This window comes from Myotis yumanensis, unplaced genomic scaffold (assembly GCF_028538775.1).
Source record: "Myotis yumanensis isolate MYYU_CA2020_CCGP unplaced genomic scaffold, mMyoYum1.0.hap1 SCAF_2, whole genome shotgun sequence".
NCBI classification, from domain to species: Eukaryota; Metazoa; Chordata; class Mammalia; order Chiroptera; family Vespertilionidae; genus Myotis; species Myotis yumanensis.
Genome location: NW_027223753.1, coordinates 166,655,739 through 166,671,803, shown reverse-complemented (window position 1 = coordinate 166,671,803; position 16,065 = coordinate 166,655,739). Strand labels below are relative to the sequence as shown.

The 16,065-nt window shown below is 41.3% G+C and overlaps 1 protein-coding gene across 5 annotated transcripts in view; it reads right to left on the bottom strand.

The window, feature by feature from the left end:
- ATP13A4 (ATPase 13A4) overlaps nt 1-16,065 on the bottom strand; it is a 118,593-nt gene that overhangs the window by 12,767 nt on the left and 89,761 nt on the right. For 2 of the 5 annotated variants that reach the window (XM_070406547.1, XM_070406548.1), the window contains 5 exons: nt 14,113-14,209; nt 12,369-12,441; nt 5,706-5,877; nt 4,831-5,024; nt 3,667-3,755 (listed from right to left, as the gene is read on the bottom strand). In XM_070406547.1, coding sequence (XP_070262648.1) covers nt 3,667-3,755; nt 4,831-5,024; nt 5,706-5,877; nt 12,369-12,441; nt 14,113-14,209 — 625 coding nt within the window. Of the gene's footprint in view, nt 1-3,666; nt 3,756-4,830; nt 5,025-5,705; nt 5,878-12,368; nt 12,442-14,112; nt 14,210-16,065 lie in introns of those variants that run through there. The other 3 variants (XR_011470313.1, XM_070406549.1, XM_070406550.1) reach the window with 3 other exon arrangements.

Sequence of the window (16,065 nt, the reverse complement as noted above, 5' to 3'; positions counted from 1 at the left end):
TACCCCACCTTCCTTCCCTCTCTGCTTCACAGAGGTCAGACCACCTAGTGTAGTACCCTCTGCACCTCCTCTAGCTTCCTGAATATTTTCTTCTATAGGCAATCCCTCCAGTAACTTTCTTACACATCTCATCTCACCTTGACATCTCTATTTCAGAAGACCTGGACAAATGTAATAGTTTGCTATTATTTGTGTAACAATATGGCAGAATATACATATAAGATGCATAAAAATTCATATATTTGTGTAAATATCCCAAAATATGTCTGAAATTATGTAAAATAAACTGATGTCATCAGTTGCCTCCAGAAAGGAGAACTGGTAGCTGGGGAACAAAGAAAGAAGGAAGATTTTTTTTCCCCTACATAACTTTAACTTTTGAATTTTAAACTATGTGAATATATCCTCTGTTTTAAAAAAAATTCATGCATTTTTTTAAATGAGCAATAACTAGGTTGCAAAATCTCATGATTTCATTTTAAAGAAAATAAATTTCATAAATCAGACAGTGCACATTTATAATATATGCATTTTCAAAGATGAAAGGATAAAGTAACAATATTATAATTTTCCCTGTCTGCATATTCACATTTCTAAAATGTACTCACAATTTTATGCACTAATAAGAAAAGTGACTATTTTTAGAGTAAGCAATAATTCTTTGCAGAATCCTTTGCCATCATGCTGGCAGTGACTTCACACATGTCCCTTCCAACCAAATATGTTCCTTATTTCATTATGCCAGGGGACTGAGCCTCCCAGTTAGAGTGCTCACTATTAAAGAGTGTGACTAAGCCCAACATGTCTTAATCCTCACTTCTGCAGGGCTACAGAGTTTTAATCCACTTGGAAAACTAAAGGACAAAGACTATCTTCATAATTACTTAATGTAATTTATGAAGACACTTAACAACAGTGGCAATTACAGTGTTAACCACAGTACTCTCTACACTAATAAAAGAGAAACATGGTAATTAGCGTACGACCGCTATCCTTCCCATTGGCTAATCAGCATATCCTTATGCAAATTAACTGTCAGCCAAGATGGCGGCTGGCAACCATGCACTGAAGCGAACAGGGAGGCTTGCTTGCTCCAGTGACTGCGGACTCCAACGTTCCCTGCCTGACTTGCCAGCCTCTCAGCTGCAACTATGTTGCAAATATAGAAGCTAAACAAAACCCCAGAGACGGGCTTTCAGTCAGCCCTGCTTCAGCCAGCCTGACCGCAACATTGTATCAATGTTTTCAGCAGCGAGGACTCAGAGCTAAAGCTGGCACAGAATAAAAAAAAGAAAAGAATAAAAGGAGCTGTTGGGAGCTTTAGTCACCCGCCAGCTTGAAAACGGCCCTCAACCCCTCAGTCAGCCTGGCCAGGCACCCGAGTGGGGACCCCCACCCTGATCCAGGACACCCTTCAGGGCAAACCAGCCGGCCCCCACTTGTGCACCAGTCCTCTATTCTATATAGTAAAAGGGTAATATGCCACCTGGCACTGGGATCAGCGTGACAGGGGGCAGCACCCAAACCCCCTGATCGCCCTGTGGCTGTGTGTGACAGGGGGCGGGGCCACAACCTCCCTATCCGCCCTGCTCTGTTCGTGACAGGGGAAGGTGCCCCAACCCCCTGATCAGCCCTGCTCTGTGCCTGATAGGGGGGAGCTCCCCAACCCCCTGATTGCCCTGTGGCTCTGTGTGTGACAGGGTGCGGAGCCCCAACCCCCTGATCGGCCCTGCTCTGTGGGTGATAGAGGGTGGCGCCCCAACCCCCCTCCACCGGCCTTGCTCTGTGTGTTACGGGGAGAGCCATAACCTCCCCATTGGCCCTGCCCTGAGTGTGACAGGGGGTGGTGTCCCAACTCCCCTATCGGCCCTACTCTGTGAGTGACAGGGGGGAGCTCCTCAACCCCCTGATGGGCCCTGCTCTGTGTGTGACAGGGGGGAGCTCCCCAACAACCTGATCAACCCTGCTCTGTGTGTGACAGGGTATGGAGCCCCAACCCCTCAGAGGGTGGTGCCGCAACCTCCCCATCGACCCTGCCTTGAGTGTGACAGGGGGCGGTGCCCCAATCCCCCAATTGGCCCTACCCTGAGCGTGACTGAGGGTGGCATCGCAACCTCCCCATCCGCCCTGCTCTGAGCCTGACCAGGGGTTGCACCTAGGGATTGGGCGTGCCCTCTGCCACCCGGGAGCAGGCCTAAGCCAGCAGGTCGTTATCTCCCGAGCGGTCCCAGACTGCGAGAGGGCACAGGCCGGGCTGAGGGACTCCCCCCTCCCCCGTGAGTGCACAAATTTTTGTGCACCGGGCCTCTAGTATAATAATAAAAGAGTAATATTCTAATTAGACCAGACGTCATTCTGGACATCATTCCAGATGTCCTTCAAGATGAAGCCAGGGCCTGAGGGAAGCTGGGGTCCCGGGTGCTTGCAGGCAGCCAGAGGGAAGCAAGCCTGGGTACCAGGTAGCAGAGGGAAGCCGGTGCCAGCAGCCAAGGGAAGGAAGACCTATTTCATGAATTTCGTGCATCAGGCCTCTAGTGCAATTATAAAAACAAAAACTAAATGTATCACTAGTTTATGTCACACTGGGTTTCTGAAGGTACTATTGGTTTGGAATACACTGTGTGCTCCAAGTGCTTGTCTACATTTAGGAAACTGACATACAACCATCCGCCAGTCATTTGTTGCCATTTTGTACCCATTTGTTAGGCAAGGCACTGTCTATGCAAGAACAAATGAGATAGGATCTTGGCCCTTGTGAAACTTGTCTTTGAGTCAGAGAGGAAGGGAGCAGGTCTGCAAAGCACTAAGTGAAAAAAAACTCAGTTTCTCTGATCTTCTCTCTGCTTTCTATTTAGTGGTCTAAAAGGCATGTAGTAATGCTTAACTTCTATTTGAAATGTAGGATAGGTTAGGAGAATCAAAATATATTACTTTCCCTTGCTTGTACTTATAAAATTTCTCTTATAATATTTCAAAGTTGTAACAAAAATCTAAGAGAGTTCATGGCTTTTTTTTTAAAGTAAGTTTTGCTGACATTAAGTATGAACATCAGAAAAATACATTTCTAAAGAGATAAACAAGAAAGATGTAAATACAAATTTAAGAATTAACTGAAAAAGTGTTATAGGCAATTCTGTTTTAAACAGCCTCAAAACAGAAGCATTTAGGGGGAAATTCTCTCACATTTGAAAAAATGTATAAATAGATTTTCCAATCTTAAAGGGAATCCTTTAAAAGAAAAGTGTTTGCCCTTACTGGTTTGGCTCAGTGGGTAGAGCACCGGCCTGCGGACTCAAGGGTCCCAGGTTCGATTCCAGTCAAGGGCATGTACCTTGGTTTCGGGCACATCCCCAGTGGGGAGTGTGCAGGAGGCAACTGATCGATGTTTCTCTCTCATCGATGTTTCTAACTCTCTATCCCTCTCCCTTTCTCTCTGTAAAAAATCAATAAAATATAAAAGAAAAGTGTTTAACGCTCTTGAAATACTTGAAATCAATACTAGACCAGCTTAAATAAAAAATATGAATAAATTCAACATTTTAAAAAACTGTCCTAAAAGAACAATTGGTGTCCAAGAATCCATGTCAATTGCAGTCATGACCTGCTTTTTGAATTCAGGGTGTTAAATAACTGTAAACATCACCATATCCCAGAGATAAGACTTACATCCAAACGCCTATATAAATCTGGAATATCAGCAAATAGGATGAATAGACACACAGCCAGCTGTACAATCAGCACAAGGACAAATATATCTGAGGAAATAAAAACACAAGCTATCATTTAGAGAAATCAGAATATAGAGTGTCACATCTATTGAAAGACATATTCTAGATTAATGCTGATTAAATTTACTTGATTTCCACATCCAAACACAGCATAATCAATGGAAAGTACTCATTTCTATGCAATGGGTCTCACCTCTAAAATGTCTATGCATGTCCTTGAGGCAAGTGGCAATAGATAGAGGGTAACATTGACGATGTACACTTAGATTATTACAAGAAGTTATTTTTATTATTACAGAATAAATGCCTTGAAGGCATTCAAGTATCTGAGTGTCTTTAATGCAAATCATCCACCTCAAATCTTTTTCTGGGGGAAAAGGATGGCTGTAAATAAACATGCTTTAATTGCAATCATGTAGAGGTCAGCATTCTATTGCTTTGTCATCCCAAGAAGAAGGGCAACATAATTTTCTCTGAACAAACTTTTATGAAGATATTGATTTTTCAACTTATCCTTCTAAATTTTTCCGATTAGAGGCAGGTAGTGATGGTGTCCAAATAAATATCCTGAAAGCGGGTCCCATATTTCTAACACACACTCTGTTCCCAGCTCAGAATGTAAGGAAGTAGGAGATGCTTTGGCCAAGAGCTTCCACAACTCTGTAGTCAGGTTCCTCCAGGCTGAACCCACTCCCAGCCGGCCAACCACATGATGCCAACCTGCCCATTCTCTTCATGGCAGGAGACCTGTTGCAACTGAGTGCTGTGTTCCTCCTTCCTACCTCCTCCAAGATGAATTCTGACAAGCAGAGAAATAAATGAGTCTTTCCAGTTTGGAGTGATCCCATGAAAAGACACCTAGAGGCAGACTTCTGGTGATAGTAAGAGGTGGATAAAAAAGCCTTAGCATTTCATACAGCTTTGAGGGAGGGAACAAAAGACCACAAAATGAGGCTGCACAATGTGTTTTACAGCGACCTGGAGTGGAAATCAGGAGACCCTGAATAAGTGCCAACTCTGCAGCGGCTCCCTGAATGACCCAGGCATGTGTGTCTTCCTCTCCAATGACCTCTCACCTCTGACCCTGTACGATTCTACTCACAGTTTTTATAGGTCGGCTGCCTAAATGGTTTTCCTTTAGAGAAGATAAGAGCCACAATAATGCAGTTGATTGTTCCCAAGAACCATATAGTTGTGTTCTCAAAACTTGGGAAGCCATCATTACTTTCAACTTTTCCTGGAGCAGTTGGTGGCATGGTTAAATTTGAAATGCTTTTATTTTGCACTGTGCAGGCACTAAAAAGGAAACCAAAGAAGCCAATGAAGTAAGATGACAGATACTTATGGAGAATACGTGCAAGACTCCATGGCCTCAGTGTTTCTATAATTGCCAGAACTTTGGGAAAGAATATACTGAAAAATAAGGAGAAAGAAACCAGCACAGATAGAGCCATGTTTTGGATAGATAGATAAATGATAGATTAGATAGATAGATCCAAGTTATTTATTTAAAAAACTGAGCACCAATCATGTATATTAATGCTATGTGGGAGAGAGAGATGAGTACGTCATGAATCTTTCCCCTGGTGTCTTAATATCTCTAAATATTTATAAGAGTGACCACATAATTTATCATTCAGCAGGTACAGATTTGAATGAGGAAAGAAAAGATATTAATAATGTCATTGGCTATCAGGCTTAAACTGGGGATGTCCAAGCAAACTACAATGCATGGTCAGCCTTGATAGAAAAGATGGTCATAGAGGATCATCTAAGACAGGCAAAGATGAGTGCCAATGACTGTTACTATCAAACTGTATCACAGAGAAACGAAGGTCGCTGGAAAAGTACCCAAGGGGCTAAAGGAAGCCAAATCCTTTGGCAGAATGAAGACTCAGTTGCCTCCTGCCGTATGGGCCATGTGATGTGTGATAGAAATTAGAGAGTGGGAAGCTGGCATCAAGTCTGTGACCCTACCTGTGCATCCCCATGTTGTACCAAGGCTGCCTCTGAACCAGAATGAAGCCCACAGTCTGCATGGCCAGGCTGAGAAGTATGTTGAAAATCACAGAGAGCAGCAAAGGTGGGGAGATCAGCCTTCCCACAGGTCTGAAAGGCACTAGCTTGGGGTAGGCACCATTCAAATTCACTGTAAAATAAATTCAAGAGTTATATATATGAGAGCAGGGAAATGTTACATTCTTCTTTAGAAAAACAGTGTAACTTCTTGGGCCCACATATCTGAGGAAATTGACAAATCAAAGTACATCACAAACTGAATGAACAATACAATAGTAGATTCAAACTGAAGTCATATGAGAAATTGGTAAGGCAGCAGACATAAAACAACCACAAGCTGCCCTTTCTGTGTCTATTAAATTGGCAAAGACTATTACAGTATAGGTGAGGGAGTATTAAAATGCACACTTCTTATACTGCGTGTGGGAATATAAATTGATAAAAACCTTCTGAAGGGCACTTTGTCATAGAATACGAAGAGATTGAAAAAATTTCATAACTTTTCATATAAAATTCCACTTCTGGAATTTTATTCTATTCTAAAAAAATATCAGAAATATAGAAAGATGTTAATCACAGCATCAATTGTGGCACATTTATATAATGGAACAACATGCAGTCACTAAGATGTAATGCTTTCAAATACTTAAGAAATTAAACTGTGAGGACATCAGCAAAATAGCTGATGAGTAAGCAGCTCCAAGATCCCATCCCTCCATTAGAAACATTGAAAAACAAGCAGAAACTGTAAGAACCAACTTTGTCAGAACTTTGAAAAATAGACAAAGGTTTACAGCATCCAAACAAATGCTGAATCAAGAAAAAGGCAACTTGAAAATATTAGGAAAGCTCTGTGCATTTTTACCCGCCATTGCCTCCCTCCCCCCAGTTCAGTTACAAACGTGAAGATGGCAGCACACATATCAGGTGGGAGACCCTGGTTCCTTATTACAGAGAGGGAAGAGCAGACTTTATCCACAGATTATCCTGCATGTCTGTTCTAAATTGTCTGGGGACTCCTGAAGCCCTGGTGCAAGGTGCTCATCTCTGTTTCACCTAATGCAAAACTTACTTGGGGTGGGAAAGCAGCATGCACTGCTCCAAAGCATTGCAAGGTTAACAAACCACCTGCAGTCACTGAGGCAAAAGATGACACATAAAATAAATGCCTAAAGCCTGGAAAGAAAAGCTAAAGTTTCTTTGGGAGATTGTGGTATTCACCATCACCTGTGCATACTGGGGGAATATGGAAAGCCATGTACATGACCAGGACAAGACACATGCTCAGAAATGGACAGAAAACCCCTATGCTTTCAGCTCTGGATGATCTCTAGACTGACCACAAGCTTGGCTAAGTGTTGAAGTGCCGGGCACAGAACCAATCTGCAAAGATTGGGGGAAGTATTTCTTCGTTCATGTTTTTTAAACTGACAGAGTTCAAGGAAATCTCTGTCAAAACACTGCCTGAGCCTGGCTGGCACGGATCAGTTGTTCAGCATTGACCTATGAACGAGAAGGTCAGGAGTTTGATTCCCGGTCAGGGCATATGACCAAATTGCGGACTGGATCCCAGTGTGGGGGGCATGCAGGAGGCAGCCAATCAATGATCAATGATTCTCTCTCATCATTGATGTTTCTATCTCTCTCTCCTTCTCCCTTTCTCTCGAATTCGTGCATGGGTGTGACCCCATCAGGGGTGGGGCCAGCTGGAGGGAGGGGCTGCAGGAGGGTTCTAGAGCGTGTCCGGCCCATCTTGCTCAGTCCCAATCGGCCAGACCCCAGCAGCAAGCTAAACTTACGGTTGGAGCATCTGCCCCCTAGTGGTAAGTGCACATCATAGCTATTGGTCGACTGCCCCCTGGTGGTCAGTGCACATCATAGTGAGTGGTTGAGCGGCCTTAGCATATCATTAGCAAATTATGCTTTGATTGGTTGAACAGATGACTGGACGACCAGACACTAAGCATATTAGGCTTTTATTATCCTATATAATAAAAGGCTAATATACAAATTGACTGAATGGTGGAATGACTGGTTGCTATGATGTGCACTGACCACCAGGGGGAGTGCCGCTCAGCCAGAAGCCAGGCTCACAGCTGGTGAACGTAGCAGCGGTGGTGGGAGCCTCTCTCGCCTCCGTGGCAGCACTAACAATGTCTGAGGCCAGGGAGTGGGCCTAAGCCATCAGTTGGACATCCCCCAAGGGCTCCTGGACTGCAAGAGGGCGCAGGCCAGGCTGAGGGACCCCCCCCCCCAACCTGAGTGTACGAATTTCATGCACCGGGCCTCTAGTATAGGATATATATAAAATAGAAAAACCCTGGAGATGCTTGTTATCATAGAAGAAATGAGAATTGTTTTCAAATATCTGAAAGACTGTCCTGGGGAGGAATTCAGACTATGCTGTGCCTCCCCAAATGGCAGAACTGTGATGGGGAAACTTACACAGAGATAGATTTGGCCTGATGTGAAGAGAACTCTGTTAACGATAAGGACTGTCCAAGAGTGTTCTTTCAATAGATTTAGCAAGTGTTTAATGAACTCCTCTGCTAAGTCAGGCTCTATTAGAGGTACTGGGAAGACAGCAGTGATCAAGACAGACAAGGTGCTACTCTCATGAAGTGCACACTCTGGGTGAGGGGAGGCAGGAAAAACAAATAAAACAGATAAATATCATACTTTCAGATTGTGACAAGTACTGTGAAAAAATAAAGCAGAATTGTGTGCTACAGAATAACTGGCTTGGTCATTGTTTAAAGTGACCTTTATGACGTGGTGACATTTGAGCTAAAATCTGAGTAATAAAGGAAAGTCAAAGTCACATGAGGATCTAAAGAGAAAGTAGTTTGGGCAAAGGAAATAGCAAAATCAAAGGTGCCGAGATGACCACAACTTGGCAATGCTCAAGAGACAGAAAGACTGGGGTGCCTGGAACAGAACACAAGTAGCAATGTGGTTAGACATAAAGTCGGAGAAGTGGGCAAAAATAAATTATGGAAGACTTTGCCCTTAGTGGAAATGAGAAGCCACTTGAGCATTGTAAGCAAGAATATGACAACAATATTTAAATTAAAAAAGAAACTAGCACTCTCATCGCTGTTTGAAAGGTAAATGGAAGTGAGGGGAGGGCAATAAGAGTGGAAGCAAGACAGTTGTATGGTTATTGCAGTGATCTACAGGAGAAGTGACAATGATTTGTGACAGTGGCTATAATAGAGATGGAGAGAAGGGACACAGAATATTTTTTGGAGGTAGAGCCAATAGGAATTTCATATGTATTGTATGTGAAGGCTAAAAAAAAAGAGAGAGAGAAATTAAGGATAATTCCAGATCTTTGAATAACTAGGTAGATTAGTGATGCTATTTTAAGGAATTTTATTTGTGTGTGTTTTTTTCACTGACATATTTCAAGTGCCAATATCAATTAATGTTGACCAAGAACAGCAAGGCAAACAAAAGCTTTATCTGAGGCCTTAGGAAATGAAATTTATGGCACACAGATTTGGGTAGAAACCTGATTGTGTGCCAAGGGAAAGACAGAAAAATGTGGGGTTTCCAAAGGAGTTATACAAGCTGTTTTGAGAGAGTTGTGATAGGTGCTGGCAGGCAGACTTGCGCTATGCTATACATGATTAATTGTTTCTAGGTGAAATTGTTATTTCTTAATAGAGAGTTCAGTGATGCAGAGCCAATTCAGGATGTAGCCATTTGTAGTTTAGCTCAGTTCAAAAGTTCACTTTCACATAGAGGGGGGTGAGTTAGCTCCGCTTCCTAGAGGCCTCCCTGTTCCATTTTGCATTGCTCTCTTGACAATATTTACTCCATTTTACTGCTTTTTTTAACACCTATTTCAGGAAGTAGTACAGACTAAATAGTAAATATTTAATGGTTTTGTTAGCTGTAAGATCTGATAGAATAAAGAGTTCTATTTGGGCATGCTAGGCCTACATTCTGTTAAATATCCAACATTAGGAGCTGAGTAGCTACATTTCCAGAGATCAGGACAGACATCAAGGCAAAGGATGTAAATTTGGGATATATCAGCATTTATAGTCATAGGATTGGTTGAATTCACTTAGGCAGGCAGTGTAGATTGAAAAGACAAAAGAACCCAAGAACACTGGAATGAAGACTTGTAACATTTTAAAAGTTAGAAGACAGGTAATGAAGCAGAGGTCAGCAAAAGAAATGGGAAAACTGTCTTCACCAAAGTGATAGATAATCCAGGAGTGTGTGGTATCACAGATCCAAGAGAAGAAACCTTCTGCTGAAGGAGTGTGCTGTTGAGAGATTCAAGTACAATCAGGAAAGAGAAGTGGCCATTGCCGTCAACGGAAGTCACTGGTGGACTTGACAAGAGCAGCATCAGTAAGGTGGCTGCTGAAGCAATGATGGTAGTTCCCTCCCCGTGAACACGTTCTCCAAAAACAGTCTGAACAAGTTTTTAAAATAAGTTGGCATGATGGTTGTTAAGATTGTGATGAGAAGATATAAGAAGAAATAATGTGGAAGCAAGACCCTGAGGCATGTAAAGAGACAATGGGAGACTTGTACCCTTTCATGCATCAGTAGCATGCATCCTCCCAGCCAGTGGTGGATGGAGCTGGCTCACCAAGGCCAATTTCTGCTAAATTTGCAAGCCAATTATTGAACGCAGCCATTAGAAAAAATAAGGGATGTAAACTTACAATTAAATAAATATATGAAAAACAAAGATAGCCCTAACCGGTTTGGCTCAGTGGATAGAGCATCGGCCTGCGGACTGAAGGGTCCCAGGTTCGATTCCGGTCAAGGGCATGTGCCTTGGATGCGGGCACATCCCCAGGAGGGGGTGTGCAGGAGGCAGCTGGTTGATGTTTCTCTCTCATCGATGTTTCTAACTCTCTATCCCTCTCTCTTCCTCTCTCTAAAAAATCAATAAAATATATATTTTTTTAAAAAACAAAGATAATGAACACTCAAAACTGATAACTTTTAAATTATTTTATATTTTAGAATTATCTATGTTCTTGAAGTTAATAATGGAGAGTACACTTAAAAGTGTGTCATGTCTGTAGTCATTACATCATGAACAAATTTTTTCTTTTTTTTACCGAGGAAATATTCTTCCAGCATTCAAAATTCATTATCTAATTCAGAAATAAGTGGTTTGCATCGCTGATGGATGGCTAAAATTTCAACATAAGTTTTTGTTGTTTTGTCATTCAGGGAAAGAAAAATGTCAAGACAGTTTTATGTGAAAACTAATTCAGTCATCAATAGCATAGGTTGACTATGGATACGAGAATTTGGTAAAACTCAGTGAAAGCATTTTGTGAGAATTAATCGACAGACTGGAATTTACAAGAAAGACATTGTATATTTGATTATTACTTGAAAATTGTTCACCACACATTTTTCTTTTCAGTAAAGTTTATGATAAATTTATGTGCATATATGTAAAATCATATTTGGGGGGGGGAGGGGAAGCCATTTGTTAAACATTTGCCCATCTACCACTCTATCCCCTCCCAAACATCAGCACAGACCAAGCATCCAAATTCATGTCCTTAAGTGTCAGAATCTGGCTGATTGAAATGATCAAATTAGAGGTGGCAAGTGGAGAATGTGGGCATATACAACTAATTGGGAAGTTTGACAATAAGGGGGACAGCAGATAGTGGTGGATTTTCATCAATGAAGAGCTTTTATTTATTTTTAAAATATTTTTATTGATTTCAGAGAGAGGAAGGGAGAAGGGGAGAGAAATAGAAACATCAATGATGAGAGAGAATCATTGATCGGCTGCCTCCTGCACACCCCCTACTGGGGATTGAGCCCAAAACCTGGACATGTGCCCTGTCCAGGAATTGAATCATAACCTGGTTCTTGGGGCAATGCTCAACAACTGATCCATGCCTGCTGGGCAAGGAAGAACTTTTAAAGAAAGAAGGTATGGAAATATATTTATATGCTGATGGGAATGATCCAGTAGCCCAGAGAAAAGATGACCATGATGGAGGAAGGGATTATTCCATGAACAAAGTTCTTAAGAAGGTAAGGGGAGGTAGGATTTAAAGAACAAGTGGGGCTGTTGGCATTTATATGTAACAGAGAGGAAAGCAGAGAATTTGGAAAAGATGATTGTTAGTGCTTGGGTAGGAAGAAAATCCCATAGCAGGGAAATTGTAAAGACATTCACTTTAGTTAGAAGGTGGGAGTGGGAGTGGCTTAATGGCAAGAGGACTTTTCTCTGTTCTAGATCTTGTGAAGCTAGGATTTGGAGATGAAAAACATACAAGATATATGTTAAGCACATTTCACTTATAACTATACCTACTAGTAAAAGCACACCAAAGCCAGCATTTTTTATTTTCAAGGTGTTGTTTTTGTTTGTTTTTTAATATTTCGTGACCTTTATGGACGCTCCACCTTTTGTGAAAAACAGCAAAATGACTAGCCAGCTTTTCCTTTGCTAGCACTTTTTTTCAGCACTCAAAAATGAGGATTGCTTCCTCTTTCCCCCTCTGTATACACCTTTGGGAATAAGTCAAACATCACATCTGCTGCAGCTGCTGCCCTCCCCTCCTGGGGGGCCTTCTCGGGAGCACCTCTGGGAAGAAAGATTTAAAAACTTCTTACTTGTTGCACCAATAAGAGTTGTAATGGCCAGATCCTGGAACAGAAACTGGTAATTTGACAGGCTGTTGGTCTCCTGAAAATAAAAAGGAAAACAGCTCAAAAGAGTTGTGACCTTCTGGATGAAGTTTGACATCAATTGCATTCACTTTCTCATGGCAATTTAGGATTGTCAAGTAAATTACCTAGAAGATGGTGTGGTCAGAGGCCTGTTTGTTTATGTTGGTGGGAGTGCCAAAGGCAAGGCTGTGAAATCCTGTCCAACCAGGAGGCCCCGATCATGTGCATTCTGGGCTGGGTGCTTTGTGCATCACTATCTCCCCTTGCTGAGGGGAATAGCTCACTCTCCCAGATTCATCTCTGCTCTCTTCTCTACTTGTTAGCAGAAAAGTTGGGGTGTCATCTGACACTAAAAGAGTGCATTCCCAATAGTAACAAGTGACAAATGTGTGGTGATCTTACCTAAATTTTACTGATGGAAAATGACAACTGAACCAACTATTTGCTTTCTTGGATGTTGATAGAAAGTCTCTGATAAAGCACCTTGATGTTCTTTATGTCTTACATATTTCAAGTAATTTACCCCTTGGTGGAAAGGCCATAATGATGACCTATGTTTAACTCTAGTTTTGAGCAAGAATTATTGTGATTTAAAAATAGAATCAAATCTCTACAAATAACTTCTTCTCCAGTTCATTCATTAGTGAGTGGGAAAAGACATAGGTAATCCAAAGGTAACAGAGCTAAAACTTTCAAACCAGGAGCAAGAGGGAAAGACATAGAGATAAATCTAGATATCTCCAGCACAAACAGAGTTCCCTTTCTCTGTGATAGCTAATATAAGAAGCCCCCACATGTTCAGTCCACAAGCAGTAGTCGTGGATATTCTCCTTTTATGTTCGGTTAAATAGTAAAAGATCTCCCAAGACCTATGTGTGTGTTTTTGTGATACAATATGTCAATTTTTAAATCCTTATGTGCAGAGTCAGTAATATGCTGGCTTGTACTAGCTCATAAGAGTCTATTGCTAGATTTTTAGAAATTTTGTGACCTGGTTGTTAAACACAGCCTATATAAAATCTTAAATAATACAAATTTACTGTTAAATAAATTATAATGAAAACAGAGGCAATAGTACTCAAAAGTTGGCACTTCCCAATCATTTCCCTATATTTTACTGTTATCTATGTTCTTGAGATTATTTGTAACTCTTGTATCTATATGGTGCAAGTACTACATAAAGTATGCTATTGTACTTGTCTCCCCAACTCCATGTTCAGCTGGATCACTTGACTCCAGCCATGGCGGGAGTATTTACACCACTAAAATTGGCAAACATTAATAAGCAGACCTTATTTTTCCAGGGAAAGTCAGTTTTGAAACAGTCCAGCACCCAATCAGAGAATCATCTCTTTAATGAGTGGTATGCAAGAGGACAGCCACATTGGACTGGAAAGATAGAGACCTGGTCTAAGCAGGTGAAAGCAACAGCGAGAGAAAAAGTGATGTGTTCCTTTCTGATCCTCAACTACCACTAGATAATTCTCTCTCAGAGAACTCACACCAACAACTTTTCCTGTGTGCATGTATCTATTTCTGATTTATTTTCAAAACATGAACGATCATTTTTAGAGGGGCTATTAGTGCTCCAATCTCCTATTTGCACTTTAAGAGGCATTGCGTGTTGAGAGTGCACCGCCCCTTGTCCCAGTTCTCACTAACCAAGAGGCTAGGTCCCAAGTCATACCCAGTAGAGCAGCAGAACACCAACATACTGAATTATGCTGTACAGAGCCATGTACTTAAACATGCAAAATGAGGTAACGAAGGCAGCACGTCCTTCCCTGTGTGAGAAAAGAAACGAGAAAGTAATGAAAGTGATGAAACAAAATGAGGTCAGTTATTCTGTGCTGTTCAGCTAAGCTCAGGAGAAAAGATCAAAAGTCTGATTAACGCCATTGTGTGCCTGACAGACGGGACAGCCTCGAGCCAGTGGGAGCGGCTGTCGGCGAGCTAAATGACTACATTTTCAGGAAAGGCCAATTCCACTGCAAGATCCACGGGCCTTGATCCAACCAGGGAGCCAGATTTAGAGCTACTCTTATCCTTTCTGCAGACATTATTTTAGCTCAGAGTCTGGGGACTTGGGCTGGTCCCAGATCTCATACCTACTCACTAATGTGATTTGGAAGGTCATTTCCCTTCTCTGGGTCACAGTTTCTTCATCTGTGAACCAAGGACTATAAGTAACATTGCAGGTTTGGGGGCTAGCTTCATGCAAGTGCTTCAGGAGTTTGCCTAAATATTTCATTCAAATTTCATTTGTGAGTCCCAACTTCTTCTAAAACTGGACTAAAATAATATACACATTCAAATTAGTCATGTATCACATTTAAATAGACTAGAAACAATGAGTCTGTTCATTTTGTTACTATTGTTTTTCTGTGGGTAAAGGGTATATATATATATATATATATATATATATATACACACACACACATATATATACACATATATATATATACACACACACACATATATATATATTAAAGCATAAAATAAATTACTTGTAAAATGCTACTTTTATTTCTTTCATTTGGGGAAAAAAGTAGTGTAAATTTACTTCTGGTTGTAATGCTTTCCTGGGATTCTAAAGCCTTATCCTCACCCCCAGCTTTTTCCTGTACCAGGGCTTTGCTGCTGCCATTCGCTCTGCCTAGAAGATGGTTTCTCCCGTTCCTCAGCTCCTTAGAAAGGCTTTCCCACACCACCTGGCACAGCCAATTCCGCCTCCCTGGTCATCTTCCTACCTTTCACATTGGCCCTGATTTATCTGTGCGTGTGTTTATTGCCTGACTTCTTCACTGGAGGAAAACGTCATGCGATGGAGGGACGTTTGATTTACTCGCTTCTGCCTCCAACTGTTCCTGGCACTAAGTGTCTACATTATAAATGTTTGTTGAACAGATGAATAAATAAATAAATAAAAATGGGAAGGAGCTAGCCAAATCATCATTTTAATGTGGGAAAGGAGTATGGCATTTGTAGATAAAACACATTTAAACAAAATTAATTCTAATACCATCTCCAAACCTATATGGCTGTGTCAGCTTGGGTAGTTCTCTGAGCCTCAACTTCTTTCTTTCCTTTTTTTAAAAATTTTTACTTTTCAAATTTTTTTTATTGTTGCCACTATTACACATGTCCTTATGTTTCCCCTCCCCTTTGCCTGCCTCAACCCATCCCCCTCCCATAGCCTCAATTTCTTTATTTGTAGAAGAAATAGCAACCATTCCTACATCTCCAGGTTTTTTGAAGTATAAGAAAACAGGCATTAAAACACTTTATAAACACACTAGTGGGCCGATGCACAAAATTTGTGCAAGGGGCTCAGCCCTCGCAGCCCCAGATTCGTCTGGAAGATCATCCGGTCTAATTAGCATATTATGCTTTTATTATTATAGATACTAGTTATAATAACCCAAAGCAACCACAGTGCTAACTACCTCTGTCATTTAAAGAATGTACCAGAAGTATATATTTGAGGGAGTGGTGGAGATAAAGCACCAAGGGAAATTTTAGTAGAAGCAGCCAAAATAAATATTTTGGAAACCAGAGACGGGAAGGATATCCCAACGCACTATAAAGAGGCAAGAGGAAGGAAAGAAAATGGGGAGAGAAAATTTCTCTCAATTCCTCA